The sequence below is a fragment of the Platalea leucorodia genome (assembly GCF_965183815.1).
Source record: "Platalea leucorodia genome assembly, chromosome: 3".
Taxonomy (NCBI): Eukaryota; Metazoa; Chordata; class Aves; order Pelecaniformes; family Threskiornithidae; genus Platalea; species Platalea leucorodia.
Window position 1 is genome coordinate 21,685,811 of NC_138825.1, and position 25,997 is coordinate 21,711,807.

Consider the following 25,997-nt stretch of genomic DNA (forward strand, 5'->3'; position numbering starts at 1 on the left):
GAAAATAAATAACTGCAAACCTGTCACTCCTTTGAGATGCTTTTAGTGTGCCTGCATGGCAAGATGCTGCTACACAAAGACAAGAGCCCAGGCTGAGCATCTAGATTAAACAGGGGCCTTTCAGCTCTGGAAACAAGAGGATTTTTCAGCTTACAAGTGATCTACAGGAGACTAGTGAGCATCTATCAACCCAGCTTGAAACCAATATAATCCTAAAAAGAGACAGACCAATATAAATACCTGCTGTTTCCAGTGCTCTCCTCATCTCATACGAATTCATTGTACCGGATCGATCCACATCAATTTCCCTGTAAATTTTCTGCAGAACACCAAACCCAAAGTCAAAACTTGTCAGAGTTCAGAGCGTGTTTTGGCTTTAGTCGAGTCAAATATTTTGAAATGCAGCCTGCATGTTCTGGACTGTTTGCAACATTTGTCTGAAGGACTAAGGACTCATCCCCAACTTCATCTAAGAGCAGCTTTAGTAAGCGAGTCTTTTTAATGCAACAGCCAGAGCGGATAAAGACTCTGGAGAATTCCTTGAACGCCCATGCAAAATGGCACTATTGCTACCAAAGCAAGCAGCAAGACTGACACCAAACTCACTGTTAAGTGGGAAGGCTAAACGTATTTGGACGTGAGTCAAAACAAACCAGAAACCCCTCTGAGAGTAAGGCAGGAGGAGAGGCAGCCTCTCCTTCAGCCCTTCTCCGAGTGCCTGAAGGACAAGCAGTCGCACCCCTGCACTCCAAGGGACAAAACCTGGGGGGACTGAGGACACAAACGCACCGTCAGCTGAAGCGAGAGTCCCTGCTTTGGGAAGCGACTTTGGGATTGCACGCATCATAAGAGGCAAATCAGCCTACAGCCACCTCTACATTTGATTGCGTGTTCTCCCAAAAAGGCTGCGTCTTACCTGGTATTTCTGAATCTTCGTCCAGAGGGTGTGGAACTCCTTCAGTCCCAGTTTACCGCTCCCATCATTCTTCTCTGAGTTAAGGGAATCTCTTTGGAAGGAAGCAAAAGGGGTTTCCCCTCCCTGTGCTCGGTTTACTTACATGGGCAGCTGTGACTTAATACTTAAAAAAAAAATTGCAATTAAGAAAAGGATGCAAGTCCTCTCTGAAGGACTCATCCTGTTGAATACCCAACTGTTGTCCAAGATGTCTTTCTAAATCAATAAGATGATTGATTCATTTAAACTGCGATCAGTTCAGAAGCTCTTTCTGCTCCTCCTTTGGCAGCTCTCTCTCCCTTTTCAATACATGTATAAAACAGCCGAGATGACGCCATTTTGTTCTGTGTAGTTGGCTCAACACCTGCAGTTACAGGAGCGTGAGTCCTAAGCCTGGATTATAAACAGGAAAAGCCACAACCAAGCCTGCTATTTGGAGAACTTAAGTTCTTGCACAAACAGCTAACAAAAGAACCTGGTCATTGCATCCCTCCCTAAAACCACTAAGGAGACCCTACGAACTGCCATATTTCACACCAAATTATAGCAGAGCATCATTCTGTTTTGGTAATCTTCCTTTTTTCTGACTATGCAATTCAACTCCCACTGCACAGAGAAGCTGAAGACAACTATTCTTAGACTTGAATCCTTCATCCTACACCTTTGCTCTTATTCTTACATGTAGAATCTCCTAAAAGCCAGAATACTCTCTGGCTCTGGTATTTGTTTCCCTCATTTTCTAAGTCCTCATGGCTTTACAATGCCATTACCAACTCCAGCCAGATAACAAAGCTGTGAAATGCAACGTTCAAACTCCACAGCCAAGGCTATCCACACCACGCTGAGAGCCAAGTGCCTTTTCCCAGCACAAACATCACTTTGTCCCCGGCTAAACCAAACATGCAACAGCTGGGAAGTCTTCAAAGCAGATAGTCCTGTCTGAAAATGGATTTTCCCCGCTGCCTGGGAGAATGCATGTGCCACGGTCAGCAGCAGTAACAAGGGCTACCATTTTTATTCAGAGGAACGACGGTAAAACCAGCTTCTCCACCTCAGGAGTCGCTAGTATGTCAGTATGGACCCGCCACTGCAAAGGCAGCAGCTCACCTACTCCAGCACAGGCAGAAGAATATCTTCTAGGAACGGCCTTAAAGGATACATCTAACAGGTCAACCATTATTTTGCACGTCTCAATACTAAAGCCATCAGATTTAATATCTTGGCCTGTAAAGAAAGAGCAAAAGACAGGATTATCATCGCATGCTGCACCACAGCACGTTCCTAAATAGCTCATGAGCTCCGTAACCAGCGTATATCCTCAGCCTACAGAGAAGCCCTTGCTTCTATGTCATCGGTGGCTTCCTTTGCAACTGGCAAGATGACTTTTTCATTTTTGGTGTGGTTTTTTGCTTCTACATAATGTGTGCTTAGTGCTCTACGTTGTTTGTAATCTACACCTGCTAGTTACTCTATGGCAACCCACTGCCTACTTCAAATCCTTCCCTGGGAATAGGCGTCCAGCTGTATCGCTGCCACAGCCTGGGCCAGATGAGTGCAGGGAGCAGCAAGGGATGCCTGCCTCCTGCTCTGGCAATTATTAATATCATCCAAAGCCTTTGGGATCTGGGAAGCACCTGGTGCAATGCAGACTGTGCAGGACGTGATGTCTGTAGAGCTGTAGTCAGGATACCTGCGTACAGATAACCCCCCAGTTCCCTCAACCACTGGATGGGAAACCGTTCCCTGATGTTGGTTAGGTACCCGCTCCGGGGTAAGCTACGCCTTCTGCCAACTCCTCTGCATCCAGCAGAGCGGGAAGCAGCGCTCGCTTTGAGACGTGGTCAGTGGGGTCAGGGCTTGCCAGCGAGGGAGAGCTTCAGGTGGGAGGGCACGTGAGCAAGAATTACAAGGCTCTTGGCAAAGGGTCAAGAGATGGTCCTTGTTTGGCACAGGAGAGGGACACAGCACTGAAGCGGGCAAATGGATGCTAATAAGCGGCCCTCTGATTTCCTGACAAAGAGACTTAGGGTGAAAGTTCGCTGTGATGTTTCCCCAAGCAAGCAGCCCAGTTCGTCTGGTTTGTAGGTGTGCTACAGAAGCAAGAGATAGAGATAAAGCTTTCCTGCCCTTATTGTCTACCTGCAAAGACAAGGGTGGACTTTTGTGGACAACAGGGACTTCTGACCTATGCAGGTCAGTGGTAGGTAGCTTCATGCAAGGCAAGAACATCAAATCGAGCTTGGTAACCAGCAATACACCATTGCTAACTGGCTGGTGCACACAGACATACAACACAGTCCTGGCTACGTGGCTAAGATTTCACTTTTGGAAATTAAAGAGACACTTACTTCTCCAAGCACTTATTTCTCGAGCACTGTTCAGTGGAAAGGAAAATAATGCAGAGCCAAGCTCTGAATCACTTCACAGAAAAAAAAAAAGCCCAGAGTTTCAAAGTTTCTCCTCTGCTCAGGGACACCCCAGAGCATTGCTGGGCTACTGTTTGAATCCTGAGTCGTTCAATACTAAAGTAGCAGCAATACCTTCTCTTTATTATTATCAAGCATTAATCAAATCCATCCATCTTGCTGGCAGCCAATTCCCAGCAGCAGATGCTGGGATAAAAGGCACCCATATGCACCCTGCCAAGGCACACACCCTGTGAAACACACCTTCCGCACGGGCACAGCCCCAGCGTTTCCGCAGCCCCCTGAAGGAGCAGAGATAGCACACGGCCGTGGCCGTACAGAGAGCCAAGCCGCAGGTCTGGGGCAGAGCCCAGGGGTTTGGCTCTGCCCAGGTCAGCGCTCTGTGCTCTCACAGCCACACTGGAAACCTGCTGGTGGCCGCAGTTGGAGGAAGGTACTTACGTTTAGCCATGACTTTATTCAAGATGCTGCGCAGTTCGAAGGCGGAGATCTCTGCGTCCTGCGGAAAAGAGGAAAATAAGCTCTTCACTGTGAGCTGCAGACACCATCTCATAAGCAGCTGAACTCTGACTCCTTCGGGTGAGTTGGCCAAGTTCAAACATCCCGTGGAGTTCAAGTTTCCCTTGGATGGAAACGCAAGTGGCAAGCTCTCCCCACCACCCATTCCCAGGAGCACCACCAGTTCCCAGGCATTAGCACACCGGGCTGTGGGGTCTGCCCGAGCCCTCGGGCAGGCGGGAGCAGCCTGGGGAGAAGGCCCAGCCCTCATCATCTCCCTGCGGGACCCAGGGGCCTGCACCAAATGCTCTACCCGAAGGACAGAATTAGGGACCTGCAGAGATAAAAGTCGAGCCTGCAGTTCAAAGAGAGCAGAGATTGTTTGCCAGGAGCGCTCACAAATCCGTTGTGTAAGCAGATGGGTTAACTACACAGATTTTTGCATGCACAATTATGCACATGCTCGGGATCTGACTTGGCACAAGAATTAAGCTCCAGCCTGGAGGAGGCGTCTCTCTTACCCGCTCACCCAACTTATCAGGAAGATGTTATCAGGAAAATACTCACACTTCCCGCGAGCTGTCCGAAAAGCTTTTTAAAGCTGGGTTCAATGTCATCTTCACTGATCTCGGTCTAGAAGAGAGAAACAGAGCATATGGAAAGGAGGAACTTTTCTGCCTGAGAAGGACTTAACGCATTTCCTTGCCCCTAGTAAAACACAATTTAAATGGCGAAGTTGAAGGTACAGAGTGCTTTTACTTTGATTTTAATCAGTTTTATATTTTCAGGGGTGCCTCAAAACGCTGGCAGTGCAAACACTGCAGGAATTAAGAACTTTTACAATGGCTTTTACAAAAACAAACAAACAAAAATTTAAGAAATTCTTTATTTTATTTAAAAAATCACTACCAAATTCAGAACTTCACTGTTGCTGCTGCTGCTACTACTACTGTTGGACTAGCTGTCTTCACTAAAGAAAAGCAAGCAAAGTATAGTTCTCATCCTGGGGGGGGCGGGGGGGGGGAGAAGGAAAGGGAAAGGGAAAGGGAAAGGGAAAGGGAAAGGGAAAGGGAAAGGGAAAGGGAAAGGGAAAGGGAAAGGGAAAGGGAAAGGGAAAGGGAAAGGGAAAGGGAAAGGGAAAGGGAAAGGGAAAGGGAAAGGGAAAGGGAAAGGGAAAGAAAGGAAAGAAACCCACCAACCCACACAGAGTGGTAGATGCATTAGTAGGCAAAACATCTCCAGCTCCAGCAAGACTAAACGTATGGTGAGCCACTTCTTACTCATGGAAACAACATCACATCCAAAAACAGCCCTATGGCTAAAGGGCTGCACTCCCAGATTCCTGGATAGCCCAAGGAATTTCCCGTGGCTCCAGTTACCTCTGCAGAGAGTACCTGGTCTCCTCTACCTGGCAAGCCCGAGCTCACCACTCTGGATAAGGGACAACGTGTGTTTCCATTATTGCTTATGATGTTTCCATTTGCTGGACATTCAACTACGGATATTAAAAGATCCGTTTCCAAAGTGGGACAACAGTTCTTGACACCGCCTATAGAGAAACGCTGCCCTGCACAGGGAACAGGCACTCCAACCCCACTTACTTAGGACAAAATGATCTCAATTTAAAACATATAAGTTAAGATATACCTCATCAAAATTGGCCTCAATTTCATCATCAATAACCCTAGAAAGACAAAGAAATCAATATTAAAACCCAAACACGTCACTTTTCTGATGCCCTTGCTTCAAGTTTCACTTAAAGAGAGATTCTTAATTACGGGAATAACGATGAACGTTCAAAGCTCAGAGGTTACTGGATTAAATCAACCACAGACACTGCATACCACCAGTGAAAGCAGTATTTTGCCAGCTATGGCAACAAGAGTTTCAAAACACATTACAAACTGTGCAACGTCCTGCAGAGTCACAGACAGGATTTTGGGTCAGACATAACCCTTTGGGTCACTTAGTGCCCATGCCTACAGACTCCAGCCCAGGACCAAGCTCTCGAGTGCAAATCAGACTTCTATCTAGTGATTTTTTTTCTTTTTTTCCTTTAAAACAGCAAAGGTGAGAGACTTAAGGTCATTCGGACGTGACAGAGTGGGAGAAGTGTTTCATGCTTCGCCCCAGCTGCTGTGGGAGCATCACACCTATGGAGGGTGCATAAGCACTGCTAAGGGCCCATCAAAAGCTGAATGTGCCTTCACACAACTCACGTCCCAGTTTTCTCACCGCTACAGAAACATGCAACAAAAGATTACAGAATAGTAGAAAGGTTTTTGCTTGCTTTGAATTAGGGAACTCAGTACGAAAGATCCCACACCCCTTCCCAAGGCCTTAGCCCAGCTGCTCTTTAAGATGCGACACGTCTAAATTTTTTCACAGCTAACGGTGTGGTTTGAGCCGGTTCCATTAAAACCCATTTTAATTTTATCAAAGGTATCATTTGGTTGAGCAAGTAGCTTGAATTTTTTTCCAGCCTGATCTCAACCATGTGAGATCATTTCTTGCAGTCAGTGCGTTCCCAGACAGCAGAAAGCACACGCATTTCTGTCTCCCAAGCGGAGAGCCCAGCCTGCCGCTCCCCAGGGTTTTCTTCTCTCCGCAGACCAACCCGTGCTGTGGCACCCAGCTGCCTACAGCCCAATAACTAAAAATGAGTGCCCAGGTAGGGCTGGTGGTAATAATAATAACAATAATAATAATAGCAACAATTTGTTATATTATACTATGTTGTTGTTGTTATTATTATTCCACCATTCCTTCCTGCTAAGTTTACTCAAACTTTCCTCAGTTGCACACAGGGAAACTGGGGACAAACAAGAACTGCCGCAACCCCATCCACGCCGGGAGGCTGCGCACACCTCCTTCCCGCTCCCTGTGGGAAGCGGATGTACCCCAGCCCTGGGCTGCTCCATCCTCCAGCGCTCGCGAGAGGGGCCAGAGATGGCCCGTGCGCCCATACCGCTCTTACACAGTTACAAAAAAGCTACATACGTGGAGTTTGCGTTTTTTTCAGAGAAGACTCGCAGACAGAAATCCCCATTCTTGTTGGGTTCAAAGGTCGAGGGCACGATGATATATTCTCCTGCAGGGAGCTTGAACCGGTTCAGCACTTCTCGGAGGTTGATGAAGGTGTTCGATTTTTCTCTTGCTTTGTTGGTCAGGAAGAAGTTTTTGCTCAGATGAATATTTGTCTGGCCAGAAAACTTATGAAAAGCAAAGAAAGAAGGAAAAAAACCCAACAGTTTGCATGTACTTGCATTTAAAAATTAAAAAATATAATAGATATGACAATTAGTTACGTATGGAAAAGAAGAGATGTCTGTTCAACAGAACTGAAAGAGAGAAGAGAAAGGGGGCGGGTGCATCCCATCGCAGTACTCCTGAGCTGTGGGTGCAAACTTGTTTTGCAGACCATCTCAATAAATCATTCAGGTCATGCTTGTGTTTTGCAGATGATGATGGGGGTTATGAAGACTTTTGGCAAATTCTTCCACCAACTATTTTTCTTTAAACCCAGATGGCTTATGACCAATGTCCCTCTGGTCTCCAGAGCTGGTGCCACCAGGGTACTGCAGCTCAGCTCTGCCTCTGAGGTCAGGCTGCATTAAAGCAGAGAGCCTGCTTATGGAGGCCTCCAAGAATAAAAGTTATGCCTAATAAAAAGATATTTGGAGTGTAACATCTTCCAGAATAAACTCTTCTAAGTGGAGTCTTACATGTGGGCTAGCTCAGCTCTAGAAGCAAACATCAGGAATGTGCATGGTTCAGAAACCTCCCCCTTCCCGTCCTCCCAGATTTTTTAAGAATGCAAAACCTGCCAGACCTGCTGCCACGGCGGCAGATAAAATTCCACCTTTTGGGGGAAAGAAAAATCACAGGACTGTACCTAGAGTCTCTTTTTCATGGAAATCAGATTTTTGAACCACTGGGGCGAGAGCTGAGCAGCTGATAGCGTACTGCTAAAGCACTCAAAAGGTACGTAAGAAATTTAATTAACTGGCAGCACCATTTCCTTCCTGATGAAACCAAGTTTTACATAGCAGCAGCTGGTTTGAGCGTAGCCTCAGGGGCCGTGAGGTGCCCCGGCTGCTTTGCATGCACCCTCGCAGGTACAGCGAGCCCCGTAATGAGGTTACCCTGGCATTTTGCTCAACCTCACTCGTTCCTCTGAGGAGCAACTGCTCAGAGGCATCTGCAGCCCTGCCTTGTATTCCATAGGCACCACTGCATTGCACACCCCTCTCTGATCCCCAGGGCATGCTATTAGCTACATGCAGGTAGAAACAGAGAGAAACCAATAAAGACAGTGCTTAGGGAAATGAAAATAAACACCTCCTTGGAATATTAGTTGTGTGTCAAACATGAATGCTGTGCAAACCTGAGAAAAGCAGCTGTGCTCTGGGGGAACAGGTCTGGGTCTGGGCTGGGAGAAGACCCGTGGAAGAGCAGCTTTGGTGAGTTTCTGCAGTAGAGAGCTCTTATCCCAACCCAAGATGCTCTGAAAATGCAACATGGGCTCAAGGCCCCTTCCAGAATAAATGGCCTCTAACTTTAGACTCTGCACAGTCAATATTGTCCTGCAGTGAAGGAGGATCCTCTGAACCATTTCTTCCCACAAGCCATTCAGTCCCAACTCTGTACCTTGACCACCAATGCATGCTACATACCTCTGGGGGCACCTGCAAGGAGAAAAGAAGAGAGTTATTTGCTTGTTGAATGGCAGCTCCAGGGCTATTTTTCACTGCTGGTTAGCAGGTACATCCACACTCTTGGGGGGGGGGGGGGGGGGGGGGGAAGAAAGAGTCAGCTCAAGGGGGAAGGTGAGCGCTGAGCCCACGTCACCCAACACTGCCTGCTGGCTCACATCCCGGCTCCATCCCGCAGGCAGGTGGGGCTCACCCCAAGCCGTGCAGGCACAGCCCGGCGCAGACACAGCCAGGCTGGTCGTGGTTTCCTGCTGACCCTCTACCCTGCGGCCCACTGTGATATTTTTTGTAGACTCAGTTTCTCTATTTCTTTCCACCTTCTCTTTCACCCTCCCACCCCTCCAACCTCTCCCACCATCAGGAGAGAAGGCAGGGGCTGAGCAAGACAATAATGCAGTTTTCCGTTTCCTTACAGGTTCAGGGGACCTAGCTTTGCTTTAAACCGTATTTGCCTATGGGGACCGGATTCTTTGACAAGCTTTTCCAAAGCCGGGATATTGAGAAAGCAAGCAGTTGCACATATTGCCTATGGTTACAGAGCAACCCGCAGGCAAGACCATTATTCCTATTTTCACTACCAGTTAACCATTGCTGCTTTGCAGCTCTGAACAAAATGTCCTGCTTAAGGAGTTACCACAGACACGTCTCTGACCCTTTATTCAGCAGAAGGAGTTTTACAGGTGTTTTGGCTGGTTCTGCTGCTGGGTGCAGACTCCCCGAGCTAGCGCAGGTGTCCCAGCTAGCGTGACACCCCTACCATGGCTGCTCTCATTCTGCTGCTTTTCACCACAGCCTGACAAGCGAAGGTCAGGCTGGATTTCTGCACTTTTATTTTAGTTTTAAATACTTTTTCTGCTCCTCCATCTAGCAGTGCAGAATATTATAGGTGGGAAGGGGCCTCTGTAGGTCACCTGGTCCAACCCCTTACTCAAAGCAAGGCCAATATCAAAGTTAATGACATTGCTCAGGACCTTGTCCAGCCTAGGTCTGAATATCTCCAGGACCGCAGATTCCATCATTTCTCTGGTTACCTGTCCCTGTGCTTGATGACTGTTTTTGTAAAGGATAATTTTCTAACATCTAAGCGGAATCTTCCTTGCTGCAGCTGGTGTCCAACTCCACCCGGCTGAGTTTTGATAGAAAGCCCAGTCTGAGAACTGCACTACCCCATTTATAGGGTACATGAGTTTTCCTTTTCCTCCCATGCACCTGTACTGCCTTACTTGCCTCATAAATCGCGAAGCCGATGGTGTGCATGTCCTCTCCCATCTTCCTCTGCTTCCGCCGGTGCTTCTGAATCAGGCCAACAAGGAAAGTGCAGCCCCTCTCAGGATCATCGGGATCCTCATCTTCTTCCTCCAGCTTGATTAAATACTGTGGGTTCGTCCAGAAAGTGTCTGGGAATTGGATTTATGCAAACTGCTCAGAGGCTTCTTTGAAAGCAGCTATGCTGATGCATATATGTTGGCTAGGACAGATGCGGCTCTGATTTCCACAATCAGCTGTGAGAAGGAAAAACTAACACTCCCCCCCGCCTTTACAACCACAACTAGACCCTCATCAAGGAGCCACATTTCCCAAACAGTTGCACTTCTTGGACATCAGTCCTGGATATCCCAGGTGCATCCTCCTCCTCCACAGGCCACCCCAAACCAGCTCCCAGAAGCTCCCAGAGAAAGCACAAGTGGACGAGTAATGGGTTTCTCCGGTTTCTCTTACTTGGGTAATTCCTGCAGCCCCCTGCAGTGGCTCCTCGCCTCCAGTTCCCATCCAGCTTCAGCAGGCTCCACTTCTTGTACCTGTCACTTGCCAGCGTGTCTGGAGTCAGGTTGCAGATCTCCAGGCGCGAGTAATGTCTCAAGAAGTCGTTGAACGCCATCCTGTGGGAGGCAATGCCACAGACAACGTCTCCTTACAACGGATAGGTTTTCTATACAACCACCTTGTCTATCCTCCCTCTCTCCCGCTGCAATTTAGCACTAGGATTTGGAGTGAATTTGCTCACTCATCTTGAAGAGTGTACTGGGAGAGGTTACTTTATGCAGAAAAAAGCAGAGGAGAAGACATTCCCTTCAGCCTGAATGGAAACCCGGTGGTACTTACCAAAATTCCCCATCTTCGTGCCTCCTGGTCAGCCGCTCCCGCACCTCTGGGTCAACACCACTCCAGTTTGGGCAGCTGGAAGACAACCCCACATCAACTACAGCATACAGTAAAGGTTAAATGCTAATGTAGCTGTTCTGGCACAACAATTTCACTTTCTTACAGCTCCATGCAATTGCATTACTCCACAATATCTAGCTGTTAGCAGCTCCAGGGCTCTCAAACCATCGCAGAATGAAATACAGGGACCTGAGATATTCAAGATCTCACTTCTTAAATATCGAAGGTAAGAATCAGAAACAGACCTTTATTTGCAGAAAGTGCTAATGCCTTGACTGAGGCGGAGCTTTATTTTAGAAAAAGCAAGACGCAGAATAAATACCGCCCAGCCACAGAAGTGAGTAAACTCCAGCTTTTGTTGCTAATGACAGAAGCAGATTTTTAAAGCCCTTTTAGAAAGTAAGTTTTCAGAAGCTCACCACTGAGCCTGGGCTGTTAAAGAAGCAGAAGCTACACAGAAGCCTGTAGGAACCGCCAACCAAATCATTGCACCTTACACAAAGGCAGGCGTGCGTTTGAAGGGCACTGCGTGCTGCGACGCCTGTGTGGGAGATGACAGTGGAGGGATGCTTCTTTGAAACAGCTCAGAGTGAACATCACATCTAGATGTGACTTAGAGAGGAACTTGAGGTAGGGAGAAGACAGGCGATAGCAGAAACACGATCATACCCCTGCAGTAAAAGCCTGTGGGCAACGCACAAGCCACGACTCACTTGTCGTTCCACTTTCCCGTCCACTCCACTTCCCCCCAGGGATTTCGGATTCTGATCAGCTTCTGCACCGTTCCTCGGAAGTTCACCTGATGGGATCAGAAGTGTACGGAGAGTTACCCAGGGCCTCAGCACTGCGCTCCCTTCCACCTTTTCTATGGGAATTAAAGGACATGACAGAGTAAGTATCTCCGTGCCACACAAACACTAAAGCGTATGTACACAAACATGCACTCATCTGGTCCAGAAGACATGGAGTCAAACTGATTTTGAATGAGCTCCATGCACCCAAGCTTGTCCAGAGAAGGTTTTTGTGCAATCAAAGCTCATGATAACCAAAAAGACTGTTCTGTGCCGCTAAAAAAGTCACCCCGATAGGATTTCAAGCAAAGGGAATGTAAAGCTGCTACAGGACTGCCAAAAAGCAGGTACAAGGGGATATTTCTTTAAAGCTGTCATCTACATATAAACTGCCCTTTCACATTCAAATGCCTTTTTCCCCCTCCCTGTATATATTCTGAACGGCACCTATTACAAGAAATGGGATACTTAGGCTGGCCACAACCCCTTTGACCACACCAACGCCCCATGGCACAGCGGTGTCAGCCCTGTAACGACAGCACCTCCTTGCACTGCCCCGAGGCCCTGGCTTGTTATCTGCTGATCTCTGTGTGCACAAAGTCCGTAACGACAGCACCTCCTTGCACTGCCCCGAGGCCCTGGCTTGTTATCTGCTGATCTCTGTGTGCACAAAGTCCAGGCCAAGCAAAGCTGAGTTTCAATGGGAACACCCAGTATTTATGGGGAATGCGGAGCACTAATCTGAGGAAGGAGCTGGCGCACCTCTAGAGCCCGAAGCAAAGAGAACTGCAGAGCATCAGCAGCGCCGAGTCCAGAAATGATGCTCCAGTGCCAAAGATGAACTACCCTTACAAAGCCTGCACATACCTCCAAAGGAAAAGCCTGGCTAAATCGTGCCTGTTTGTGAATTAAGGTCAAACTCCCCTTTCGTTGCTTTTGCTGTGAGAGGAGGACCAAATGCAAGCACATAAACGTGCCCGTTAGCAGTGTCCACCTCAGCACAGCATGTCAGCAGCTCTCTACACCTCATTCTGAAGTTTCAGAAATTATTTCAGAAACAATTATCCGTAAAGTGACCAAAAGTCCATTACACACCTGGAAGGACGCCACGATCTGCTTCTTTTGTTTTCACCCACCTTACCTTCGCCAGTCACCTGCTCTTGGACAGGCACCTTGCATTTGAACACCGTGCCCTGCCGAAAGGCGCTGTTCAGCAGGCATGTAAAGGACAATAATATATCTTTTTTTTGCTTGGCACACATCCCTCACACATCTGTGCGTGTAAAGCACAGTGCTGCCTGCTATACAGAAATGTGTTGAGGGGCCTGGTCACCAGCAGAGGGTAGTGTGCCTTCTGCACAGGGCTTCCCACCTCCCCGCTCACTGGGAAACAGCAGTGCTTATGAAAAGAAGAACAAAAAAAAAAAAAAAAGAAGTTTTTTTTGGTCAAAACCCCAAGAAGTCAAGTTTGTGTTTATCTAAAACACAGCAACTAATTCAGTATTTCTTCAGAAAGAAAGGACTCAAAACCTGATTTGGCAAAACGGGTGAGACTGGAGAATTTGCAACGTTGGAAGATGAATTTGTGGCTGCCATGGCCCAGGCTACGCACAAAGCTCGCTGCATTTTGCCACTTTGGGGCGACACACCTACCTCCTCTGCCCCGGTGACCGAGTACGCATGTCCCTTCACCAGCTTCTGGGAAGTGACTGCCTCCGTCTCTGCCGCACTGGTGATCTGGAAGAGCAAAGCAGCTTGGTAAGCGTGGCTTTCCGCGTGGCGGGGGATCCAATGGAGCAAAAATTCCCCTTCTAATGGAGCTGTAGTCTTGCTGGGAGGCTGCTGGGGTGGTTTAGCTGCTGCACAGAGGTAATGAGAGGCATCTGTGTGACAGAGCGGGGAGAGGGGACACCAGCACGTGTGGCGGTGCTGGAGCCTCCGGGGCCCATGTTCATGGCACGGGGTGCACGCCAGAAGCCCTGCACTGCAGCAAAGCTCCGAAACGCTTGGTGCAGTGCAGTGCACCTCCTCTCGCCCATCTCCAAACGCTGTACGAAGCAAGTACACGCAATGAACTCCATGTTCTCAAGGGACCAGGAGGAACACAGGAGATGACCAGTCTGAGACTGCCCAGGGGTCACCAGGGATCGCACCCAGGCCCAAGCAAGCCCCAATGCTTTGCTTCAAGATCAAAACACTCCCTTCAGCTCCACAGCAGGGTGGGAGGCTCCCCTTCCTTTCCCTAGCACCACCACCCTAGGACCTGCCATGCAGGGGAGCAAGGGAAAAACCTGCACTTTGGGTGCTGTTCGTACCTGAAGGCGTATCACCCTCTCACGTTTTCATGGCCATTGCAATACTCGGGCAGTCTGGCCTATAGACACTGCAGAGAAAAACCACTTCTTGCTAGAAAGTGACTGCTCGACATCTTGCTCTAAAGATGCTTAAACCTCTACGAAACGTACGTTTGTCATTGCCTTCCCACCATTTCAGAAGGTGTGTGATCTTTAAACAAGCATATTCGAAGCTTAAAAAAAAGAGAGGGTGGGATCAAGCAGGCAGGATTCCTGCTGTCAGTTCATGCCCTAGTACTGCCTGCAGTACACTCTCCATGTAATGCTTAACCTCTGTGTCCCTGTTTCTCTGACAGAAGAGAAGAAAAGATTTAACAGGATTTTTCAAAGGCTACACTCACTCACTAATAACTAGTTTGTAATATAGAAAGTGTCAGCACTTACCAACAAAGGAATGTATTTACTCCCCCCGCCCCTGACAAGATTTGTATCACTCTGGGGCAAAAATCCAGATGTCAGATTCTTATCTAAATGCAAACGAGTAAAACAGGCCTCAAAAGTGCTGCGAAGTCGCACGCTGACATTAACCAAGTACTTTTCCTGCTGTGAAGCTTCCCTCTCCTGTGACTCTGATTTAACTTTAAAAATGGGAGGAAACACTAGAGTTTATTGAATGAACATGGTCCTTGTAAACAGTTTACCTTTCCTTTAGACATAACTAAGATGTAATCTTTGGGAGCAGGGTGATTATCACAATAGCCATACTTAGACTCATTTCAGTGAGGCTAAAAGCGATGCTGAATCCTTGCATGCAGGGCCAAAGCTCCTCTTTTCCTTCTCGTGCAGGTTCAGTTTTTGGCAACGTGTTTTCCAATGAAGCCTTTGAAAGGCCTGGCAACAGTCCGAGCCTCCCCGCTTCAAGAACAGAGCCCACATTTTGGGGGAACGTTTTGGTACAATTTGTGCAACAAACAGGCTACGGCAAGGACAGAGGTTGCCACCTCTGAGCATCTGATGGCAGAAGCCATTAGCAGCAGCTTTCTCTCCAAAACCACTCAAGCTTGTACCAACCTGCTGCCAAGCTATGGGCTTTCTTAAGAACAGAGATGTAGTTCAGGACCCCTAATGAGTTCTCTGTACTATTTGTTACCATGAAGCTATGAAACAGCAAAAGCTCTAGGTCTTGAAGAAAAAAAACCCAATGGAGGCACTGAGCTTTTACACGTGAACTAATGAAGTCTACATTTCAAACTTGTTCTCAGACATACCCCCCCAAGAAGAGCACATGCCTGTGTCACACTCTTGGGTCAAATTCTCCAGGCACAAGGTAGAACAGAGAACCGTAGGCAGAGGAGATCAAGATCCTCTGTGCACCTCCTGCGGATGGAGCACAGGTCCATCCCCCAGCTGCCTGCACACACAGCGAGAGCCGAGCATCCAGCAGTAAGCCCACTAACTCACATCAATGGAGCAGCCAAGGAGAGAGCCTTTCTGAAGTGCCTTCTGGATGATTTTGAAGAGGTTGGGTGGTGCCTTCTGCAGCTCATACCATTCTGCAATTCCACCAGTGAAGTCCTCAAAGCCTTCAGTGGTGGTGCCACCGGAGAGAGATTCGTATGAGCCGTTCAGCCTGCAGAAGAGGACACACACAACCATCAGGTTCCCTATTGTCCTTTTTCTCTTGGAGAGCTGCACCACAGCAGCTACAAACACACACCCCATTCAGTTTTGCTTCTTAGACCTCTGTACTTAGAAAGCCCAGCATAAAACCTAATATGATCATGTATACAGGTTGCAGGTTCAGTCATAGCAATGACAAAAATCATGGACACTATTTGAAGAAAAAAAAAAAAAAAAAAAAAAAATCAAGACCCAACAATTTGCCTCTCTAGTTCCACACAGCCTTTCAATTCCTTTAAACAATTATGGGTCTAATTTTCAGCTGATCTAAATTAGCTCAATTTCTTAAGTCAATTGAAAATAGTACTGTTAGATGGCAGAATACCTCCCTGGCCATCTCAAAACTGGAAATTCAGATTTGAGCATTTTCACCTTGAACAGAGACCTGGGCATGTGGACTGGTGTGCTTTGCATGCTGAAGCACTGCAGCTGCAAGCCCTCACAGATGCGTAGAGCACATGAAATGGAGCTACCCAGGTCCCGGTGACAGGAGACAGCACTCTAGGAACAGCCTTGCCATGAGATGCAAGGGCTATTTTTCTCGGCTAACAGCAAAGCCAGCACTTTTGGCTACTTGTCTTAAGCACCTGTTCACAAAGCTTTACTGAAGCAGCCACTGTGGGATACCATAGAAGTTGTGAAGGCTAATAATTAGACTGATATTTTAAATGTGTAGCATCCACGCAGTTGAGGATGCCATGGGGAAGGAGAGGCACGAGGAGGTTTGAGTGGGGTAAAAGCAGTCTTTCTTGCCCTAGGAGGGCCACCCTGGCCCCAACTCACTTGGCATAGGCCTTCTCCAGCAGCGCGCTCCAGAACTCGCTGCCCTCCGCCGAGTGCACGAAGAGTAGCTCCCCGTTCTTGGTGGGCAGCCTGTCGTCCACCACGACATCCACCCACTCTCCATACTGCCAGAACTGGAAAAAGAGCACAAACACCTCGTCACTGCCCCATGCTGTGTACTCAGGTCACCACGATGCTTATCTGCTAACACCGATTTCCTAAAGGAAAAGCAATCCCCCTCACAGTCAGGGATGTACAGGGATGCACATCCTCAGCCGGATCTGCTGATGGAGGAAGGACCACAAAGACAGCCCCTGCTCCCAGCTCTTTGGTTAGCGGTCTTCTTCCTTCCACCACCATCACCTTCTTGCATGTCTCTGTTTTTCTGCCTGGCTCTTTGATGTCCCTCAAAGTGTTCCAGGAAACACCACGCACGTAGAGATGGCCAGCCACACCGGCTCCTGGCCAACAGCACTGGGGGGAAGGTTGTTTTCCACCTACCTGGAAGTGGAAAATTCCTGCATATTTATCCTGGAAGCCCTGGTCTTTGGGAACAACACGGGCCAGAATTTCTTCATTCAGGGTGAGAGAGGCAATAGCAGCCAAGAGCCAACAGTCCCCTGTTAAAAAACAAAAAAGTTCATTATTGAAACTTCGTTCTTTAGTTTTTGTACTGCATGGGGATTGTGCATTATAACCAACAACCACCTCAGCTGTGATGAGATGATCCCTCCCATCACTTTACCTCTAAGGCAGATCAAATGCATGTACACAAATACCCGCCATTTCCAGGCAAGTGTTGCGTTTCCTCAAGACCAAAGTAATAAAAAAAAAGTAAAAGCAGGCTTTTTATGACCTACCAACACAGTTATTACCCATGCTGGGACTATTTGAAAGAAAACTTGATATCTAATTGAATGTCTACAGGTTAGGAAGCAGCATGGGGAAAAGGCGAAGAGCAGGGCCTGTGGGCACACGCAGGTACTCAGGGGTGCAGTTTCTCCTCAAAAGGCCAGTGTTTTCTCAAGCATAAGCTGTTTTCCTTTCTCTCCTCCATGTTTAATAAATGCTTCTTGACTTGCCATCCAGAGGTCTACCCTGTGGACGAGCTCCCTTTAAGGTCTCTGGCCAGCCTCCTACCAAATAGGAGCTCCTTTCACTTTATACATCTCTGGAGGCTCTTGCTAGAGGCCTCTCTGTTTAGTCCACATCTCGTCTCTGGCGCTAGTCACCAAAGAGGCCGGAAAGGTCTGAAGGCAGGCACTGTTCCCCAGTCCCACACACCTCTTCACCCTTCCTGGGATGGAGCCAACATACACTGAGCCTGCATGCCAGAGTCCCAGGGTCCTGGCTGTCTGGATAGTAGTCTGGATAGTATTTTTCCATACCATCTCTACGAAGCAGAGCGAGGAGGAGACCACAACTATATAAACATTACCTTTATTTTTTGTAATTTTCAGAAACCAGTGTTACTTTTTAACAGAGTGGTTACCTTGCTGCTCAGCCATGGGTTTTCTGCAGCCCATTAGCAAGGTGATCAGAGATTTAAAGACCGAGCTGATCCCCTGACTCCCACAACCCAACACAAAACTCCTTGTTACCATTACCAGATCTGCTGTTGTCTTGCGTTGTGAACACAGGACAGTCGGTATTACGCATCAGATCCCACAGAATGGTCCTGCAGCATGTGTAGGATTGTAGGTTCAAGAAACATGAACCAGCCACAGGTGCTAGCGAGTCAGAGGCCAGCAAAATACAGCCAGCTCTCTCCTATAGGAAAAGGGTCAAAAGCTCACAGGTGAGAAGCTGGAGTTCAAATGGGCGGCTAGGAGAAAGCCTCAGAGAGAAGCAGCTCTTGGTCACCCTCAAGCTCAAACCCAGCACCACTCAGATAGCAGAAGGAGGAACACAGGCAACCTGCAACTCCCTGCAGGCTGCCCATTGCTTTTCACAGCTGATCCCCAGCAGCAGCTCTATGAATGACATTTGTCCCATGGCCCTTTTCACATCTCATGAAAGGTGGAAGATGTGGAATTTCAGAATAATTTCCAAACCTGAGATGCTTTTACTATTTCATAACCCAGAGGGGAAGAGCCAAACATAAAACTTTCCCTTCAGCCCTGCCTCTGGCTGCTTGTACTGCAATGGAGAAATCATGTCAGAGAAATTTTTCAAACAGGAAAGTCACCTTGTCATTCTCCTGTGACAGATTATGAAGTGACGAGGATATTCCTCTCCCTCCTCTGCAACAGCACATCCATCTTACCCTGCAAAATGGCAATTCTTCTTAAAGCCTCCTTTGTAGCATCGAGACCCTCTTCCCTGGGAGCTGTGCACCCTCGGGTGCCGTGGTGCATTCAGAAGCACCACCAAGCACAGCAAATGTGTTTGCTGGGAAAGAGACTGGGGTCAGAAGATACCAAGAGACATTTTGAGATGGGTTAATCTACAATTAACAGTATGATCCTCTGGCCTCCAGCCACGTGAAGGCTTTAGCAGTGACCCTTCACAGCAATTCTCCTTACAGAGGAGGACACTAAAGGGCTCTGCAAACAAACGCTTTGGTCAAAAGGCAACAACAGGACTTCAATTTCAGCTCAGCTTAGATCTGTGCTCTCCCATACACAGCCTGCCCACACGAAATTATTTTTGTGTTTTTGTTTTTGGTTTTTTTTGACCAAAGGAGTCTTCAGACAAACCTGGCAACATGGTAAGCACTTGGCAGACACTGCCCAAAGATCCCTTCTGTACTGAGGATCTCTTGTTTTTCATTAAGTCTCCAAAACAGGTAGTTTCTGAACAAGAGTTAGCGTTCTTCAAGTCCAAGGGACAACTCCCTTGTAGAGAACAGCCCTGGCACTTTGACTGGAGCTCTTGTGGGTGGAGGCTGAATTAATATCTTATTGTCTCCACTCCTTCCTCCTTGTTTTTCTCCCACTGGTACTCATCACAGAGCAAATTAATTCATTAGCCCAGACAAAAAAGTCTTTCTGTTGTCTTACTGAGTTAAAGGAGGTTACAGCTTGTGACAGGGCTCTTCTGGGTCAAGAGAGCAGTGGGTAATTATGTTTTTGACAGTAGAAATATTAAATGCCAGAGACATTGTGGGAGAAGGGGATGGATGTAAATATACACTCTCCATCAACACCCCAGCACTGCACGCGGGCAGATAACCCTTGGCCTCCCCCACAAATATTCTCCTTCTAGCACCCACAAGCCACTGGCTCATAGGTGTTTTTAAGATCAACAAAATCCTAAAGGAAAGAAAAGAGAAGGGATCTCCATTCTCTCTGCGGTGCCACCGTCCCTCCAGCAGGAAAAATCATATAGACCTGGGAAAAGTTAGCAAGCCTTAGTAAGACTTCTAACAAACAGGCAATCTCAAAGCATCCTGGACATTAGTAACAGGCAGGAAACATGTCACAAGTATACAAATTGACAGGTTAACCAGCCTGATCTCAGCACAGAGGCCAAATAACTGATAACCCGCAGCAGAACAACCCCAGCACACATCCCAGGCTCTGCAAGGCTTTTACAGACAGGCACAACTCAGAGGTGAAGTGAATCTCTGGCATCTTAGACCTACACTAGGTAGACTAAAGCCAGCACAGGTATGCCTACCTAGACTGCTAGGATGCCTTCACGTGGTTAGGCAGATACATGCTCTTATTCGGGCTAAATTAGATAAACCCAGAAAGACAGCAACTCGGTCTGCTCAGCACCGCTGTGCTAGTCCTAAGGCACAGCTGGGTAAAACCATGTAGCTCCTGGCCTCTACAACAAAGATGTAGGCAGAGCTGAAGGCACTTTGTGCATGCTCTATCAGGTGGGTGGCAACAGCTGGAGGCATGTCCTATGCCCCTTGTTTGCAGTCAGCTGTGGAAGTGTTTTTCCTCTCAATTGCTCAACCTGCAGCATAAACCAGAGCTCACGTTCCACAGCCTTACTCAACCAAACTCGACTGCTCCAAGAGACCCCCAGAGCATTTGACATTGGTGTTACTACCCTCAGAAAAACTGTGCTGATTTAAAGTAGTAGCAAGTCTGGCTCAGAAGGCAGCTGTCCCACCACTCTTACAAAGATATATTAGCATTTCTATTCCATAAACAAGGCAGGGGCTGGGCAGGCAGAGAGCAGCACAGGAAGAATAAGTGAACAACTCGGCATGACCACAGTAGCTCAGGAAGCCTTGGTCATAAAGCTGGTCAGGCATCTAGATTAAGAGCATACACCCTCTAATGCTATAATACATCTTTGAGTCAGGTTTCCTCTGTAGACAAGAAGCACTGAAGTTCAAGGAGGAGAAACTCCCCCCAGAGGACCTCTAAGCCCATAAGCAGAGTTTATAAAGAACTTCCTTTACTTTCTAGCTGTCCCATCAAGGCAGACATGAAGAGAAAGAAACAGCGGACGTTGTTGTAAAACCTCTCTGTTGAACTTTATACTGGTTTCTAAGGAGAATTTGGAGTCAGACAGACATAAATCTTAACTCGGACAACTCTGGGCAAGGTCTTCTTCAGCTTAAAAGGCAGATGCAGCATATATGGGAGACACACCACCCTTTGGTTTCCACATTTAAAAGTGCTCAGCACTCAGGATATCATCTCTCCCTTTCTGAACAGTCATCACTAAAAGTAGACCTGATAATTCAAAGCCTGGATGAGAACAGATCTTCTGATATGACCTGGCGTTTCAGCCTGCACTAAGTAAGCCTGAGCGGGATCTTTACCAAATAGTCTTAACTATAAGAACTGGTACTTTTGTAAGGCTCTTGACAGTGACTTTCCTTTAATAGAGAAGGAAAGTCCAAGAGGAGGCTAACAGACAGGTTACTTATATGAAGAATTTGAAAGGAGTGTTAGCAAGACTAGGTTAATCATGGAGAATTTTTGTAAATGCACAATACAATAGGCAGAACAAGGTTATCAGAAAAGGGAATATTATCAGGCTGTGAGTTTATTTATATTAACAAGAAATACTATTTTTTCCTGCCGTGCTTCCTTTTTGCTGCTATCAATGTTTTACTTATTTCTATACATCCCTCTCTGCATTTACCTAATCTCCAGCTATAAACAAGAACATTACAGAAAATGTAATTGCAAGGCAAGCATAAATAGCCATAAGGGCTTAAAATTGGCCATTCTGGAGAGTAAAGAGAAGCAAAGCACCCCCATGAAGTGCCTGGAGGGGTGTTAGCTAAAGGCAGCTCCTCTGGTCACTGCACAGCCCATGTAAGAGTATGGGGTCAAGGGAAAAATGTACATTCAGCCCATCACAGACATGTCATTATTTTAAAACACTCATAGCTATAGATGAACAACTACTGAATGTATTTACATTAATACCATGGGACTCCAGGAAGTTTTCTCATTAGAAATGTGAAGCTGTGGCAACCCACCTACAGTAGAGTGGTTGCCAGCATGGGAAAACCATGCATCTAATTTTCTAAATTCATCCTATTCGTTATTTTTCCACACATTTTTATGTAAGGAGGAGACACCTGTGTCTGAACAGCAGATGCGAGACACTGCACTGTGTACGCCCCAGTGTTGTGATGCCATGGTGACATCCCCTCCAAAGAAGGCGGTTAAGGGTGAAGCTTCCTCTCCGCAGTGGCTTGGGTTCCTCCCCTCCGCTGTAATGAGTCACCACATCCCAAGTGCTGCCATTCTTAGCCAAATACCATCACTGACTTCAGATCTGATACTGCAAAACTAACTCCAAATACTTGCCTTTAAAAGTTTCTCCCAAAAAGCAACAAAAACAGAATAAAGGATAATCCAAAGCCCAAGGGGTAGAACTTTGGTGTCTGGAGAACATAATGAACTGCCACCTTGGTGAGGGGACAACCTTTTCTGCACTGATGATCAGCTATGCCTTTTACACATTGCAGTGTCATATAGTCCAGGTCAAAAACAATGAAACAAATTTATAGGCTGCATCTGGCCCACAGACCAGAGACTGCTGGGCTAAAAGGAACATCTGTACTGCTGCTCATTAGCTGAGCTGTTCGGTTACATGTCCCCTGCCAGGAAGCCTGTTGCAGCAGCGATGGGCGCGTGTGCTTTGGATGCCTCGCCTGTCCCTGCGGTACTCTAAGATGTTCCCAATGGCTTAGCAATAGAGATGAAACTCCCCGTGGGTACAGGTCTGTTGCTTTGTGATTAAGCCTTTTGGGTGATAAACAGACTACAAAAGCATCCTATGGAAAAAGCAACATAATAAAAAGTACAGGTTTCCAAGAGCACCTGACATCTTCCAGTGCAATCTTTGCGATATCCTAAAATGTGACAGGACATTGGTGTCAGCACACAAAATTAAAGTAAACGGAACCGTAACCAAATGTATCGATACAAATGTTGGTGTCAGAACAGGCAGTGGCAAAAAAAAAAAAAAAAAAAAAAGCATTCGTACAGCACATCTGTACATATTGTGATAAGGCAGAGATTCAGTACAGGCTCTTAGTAACTCAATGGCAACACAGAGAAAAGATCAATAGCTTCTACTTTTTAATCAACCACTAAACTGTCATGCAGTACCAAAATCCTGGCCAGATTCATAAGAAGATAGTGGGGCGAGTCATAGCAGTAGTTAGTCATGGTGAAAACAGTAATGTAAACAAGAACACTAGCAACCTCCTATTCAAATACTGTTTCAGAAGATAAAATAATACAAGCTGAATCAGTTCATATCCTTTGGTGGTACCATATAACCTCATGAGAACATCTGACTGGTCCAAAGACCATTAAGATAACAAATACTTTCATCAATTTAAAACAAGGTTTGGCATCAGCAACAGCAACTCCACAACTTGAAAACCAAGTTACAAATCTTTCATTACAGTGCTCTTGCTGCTACAACATCTGGATAGAAAAGCTGGAAGCCTGCAGAAGGCAGGAAGCAACTATGTGCCTTCAGAAATGAGCATCTATGCAAAATGCCAGCTGTTGAAATGGTATTAAAATAAACTGACATTTCATGTTGAACTACTCCCTAGCTGTGAAGTTGCACAATAAAAAAAAAAAAAAAAACAAACCCAAAAAACAGAGGACAGATGTCTGGCACGTGTGTTGAGCACTGGGATGTGCTTTATGCCAAAGCAGTCATGGTGGGAGACATGATACCAGGCAGAGAGAGAACACACGAAGGAAGCTGGTGACATATCAAGGACTTCACTGATGCCACAACGGAGCCTAATCCATGCCACAGATGATACTGGGGCATGAGGAGAACTAAATTTACAATCCAAGTATTTTTTATGGTCAGGGCTTTTTACACAAATTGTATCTAGTTGTTAAAGCACCAACCTGAATAACTTCTGAAAGAAAACATAAGCACAAAGCATGTGAAATAAGCTTCCCTACCCGTTGTATTTTTGGACTTGAAAACATATATAGCAGCAGCAGGACTAGAAACTAAGAAGCTGCAATGTGACTAATATTATGCTGATGAAAAGCAAACAGAACTTCGTTCCTTTGCCAAGCCTGCTGCAAAAGCACAACACACGGCATGTATTAGTCATGTTTCCCTACACCGAGAGCTTTCCCTCCACCATGCTGTCAGTCTAATCTAAACCCCTCTCCCTACAGTTATGGAATGATATAGGAGCCTCACTGCTTCCACTTCAGCTTTTTTCTTCTCACTTTCCCAGAGCTGTCCTCCTCGCCAGCCTCCATGCTGCCTTCCAGGAGAAGGGCACGGAGACACTCACCTAAAACCTTCTGGAGGGCAAGGCAGGAGAGAGGCTTCGAGACGGGGATGGCTGTGCATGCACAGCCAGATTAAGCCACCCACTTCCCACTGTCCCCTGGGGCTTCCCCGTAGCTCCTGGGGCTCCTCCAGAGTGGCTGACCCAGGGGCTGCCATTGCACAAACCAAGTGGCAGCCACGGCAAAAGCAGATGGCTCACAGGCTGGCCCATCCCTCCTGAAATACTCCAGTTTTGTTTTCCTCGAGAGCTGGCGAGCAGCTGGGAATCACTCTGTATAATTTGTTTTCTCCATACTACATCTTTCCAGGTTTCAGGGGGTCCCTCCTGCTGGGCAGCACTCTCTCCCACTGCGGAAAGAAACACCCCACTACACACTCAACTTCCTTTCTGAGCAGACTATTAAAGGCAGAAATTAGTCAAGCTACTCTCAGGCACACGGATGCAGACATGGAAGGAACTGGTAGCAATCAGAAGAGCCATCAGGAAACCAGTCTGTGTCATACCTGCTCGGTGCACACAGCAAGGCTGTGCTCAGCGGCCAAACGCACACAGTCCCTACCTGCAGCTGCCGAGGAAAGGCAAGAAAGATCTGATTTGATATGAAGAGAGGTGGTAGGATGCAAAAGGATCTATTTACAGAGTGAGTTACAGCCTAGTATAAACTGTGGTGTCCTGGGCAGCACCTGCATGGAAAACTCAGCTTTCTGCCCGCACCTTACCTAAGGCTCCTTGGCAGATGTCTGTGCGAGTGGCTCCACCGGCTATGAACTGGGGGCTGGAACACAGCTCCTGGGAACAAAACGAGCCTTGCGTTACATATGTCCGCAGGTAAGGGAGGGAACAAGACCCCACTTGCAACAAATTTAAACAAGCGATTGCCCTCAGCAGATGAACGCCACAGAGATGGAGCAGGTCGGGAATGAGCACGGGCACCAGACACGCTAAGCGCGGTGAGAACAGGAGCTGGTAACCAAAGCTTGTGGGCAGCCATCTCACATCACAGTATGTGCCAGGAGGTCCACTGCATTTTTACACACGTGCACACGCCGCTCTACTATTACCTCCCCACCACTGACTACGTCAGGGTCTTTCAGAAACGCCTAGGCACCCTGGAGTCCATCTGACCCGATGGCTCCTGTGGCCAGACAGGGCTGCTTCGGTAGCCAGAGGCACAGGCTGAGAGAGGGCTCGTAAAGGAAACCTCCACACCGCAGTCAGCTCATCTCTCTGCTAAGGGAAAGAGTTATCCGAAGCGACGGCCCCGAGCGCTACCCAAAGGCAGTGGTTTTTCCACGCAGGGAGTTCAGGCCGGAGAGGTGAAGGGCTTTCTGGTTGCTTTGTTTTCCAGATGGAGCATGCCACCCTGCCAGCCCAGCCACCCTGGCCACCCTGCCAGCCCGCACCCCGGGCGAAGGGACATCCCCAGGGCCCTGCGCGGCCGCAGCCTCACGAAACGGGCGCACCGGGATTTCGCAGCCGCCGGGGCGCTGCCGGGGGAGGCGGCGGGAGCGGGTCTCAGCCCCGGGCCGCCCGCGCCGCCACCGGCACCCGCGCCCCGACCCGGTGCCGGGCGGAGAAACGCGCCTCCGGCTGGGCCGAGAGGGAGAAGGGGGGGGCAAACAGCACACCCACAGCCCCCGCAGAATTAAATCAAACCCAATTTAACGGAGGGGAGAGAAAAGTCGGGTGAAAAGGCGCGGTGGTGCCGCGGAAGGATGCTACCGGGACCCCCCCGCCGCCCTACCGTGGGTCTGCGCCAGACGACGCCCTGCGTCTTGTAGGAGCTGGGCCCCAGCTCTCGGTAGCCGAGGGCGGTGGGGCCGGCGGGGAAGGAGGGGTCCTGGAAGAGCCGCCCCTCCTGCAGGCACTCCTGCCGCAGCGCCCCGAAGTCCTGGCCCAGGTAGGGGACGGCGTGGCCGTGCCGCCCCGCGCCCAGCGCCGCCGCCCGCTCCTTCGCCACCGCCGCCGCCATCCCCGCCAT

At 48.0% G+C, this 25,997-nt stretch overlaps 1 protein-coding gene across 1 annotated transcript in view; it reads right to left on the bottom strand.

Annotated features, from left to right (window-relative positions):
* The window catches only part of CAPN2 (calpain 2), a gene marked incomplete at its 5' end in the record, with an annotated part of 28,690 nt that extends 2,693 nt beyond the window's left edge, over nucleotides 1-25,997 (bottom strand). The window contains 17 exons of the mRNA XM_082305882.1: nucleotides 241-319; nucleotides 917-985; nucleotides 2,115-2,179; nucleotides 3,823-3,880; nucleotides 4,447-4,512; nucleotides 5,527-5,563; nucleotides 6,880-7,091; nucleotides 9,810-9,991; nucleotides 10,314-10,474; nucleotides 10,698-10,772; nucleotides 11,471-11,556; nucleotides 13,202-13,285; nucleotides 15,304-15,472; nucleotides 16,306-16,439; nucleotides 16,807-16,925; nucleotides 24,736-24,805; nucleotides 25,761-25,997. Of these exons, the coding sequence (XP_082162008.1) occupies nucleotides 241-319; nucleotides 917-985; nucleotides 2,115-2,179; nucleotides 3,823-3,880; nucleotides 4,447-4,512; nucleotides 5,527-5,563; nucleotides 6,880-7,091; nucleotides 9,810-9,991; nucleotides 10,314-10,474; nucleotides 10,698-10,772; nucleotides 11,471-11,556; nucleotides 13,202-13,285; nucleotides 15,304-15,472; nucleotides 16,306-16,439; nucleotides 16,807-16,925; nucleotides 24,736-24,805; nucleotides 25,761-25,997 (1,903 nt within the window). The remainder of the gene's footprint in view (nucleotides 1-240; nucleotides 320-916; nucleotides 986-2,114; nucleotides 2,180-3,822; nucleotides 3,881-4,446; nucleotides 4,513-5,526; nucleotides 5,564-6,879; nucleotides 7,092-9,809; nucleotides 9,992-10,313; nucleotides 10,475-10,697; nucleotides 10,773-11,470; nucleotides 11,557-13,201; nucleotides 13,286-15,303; nucleotides 15,473-16,305; nucleotides 16,440-16,806; nucleotides 16,926-24,735; nucleotides 24,806-25,760) is intronic.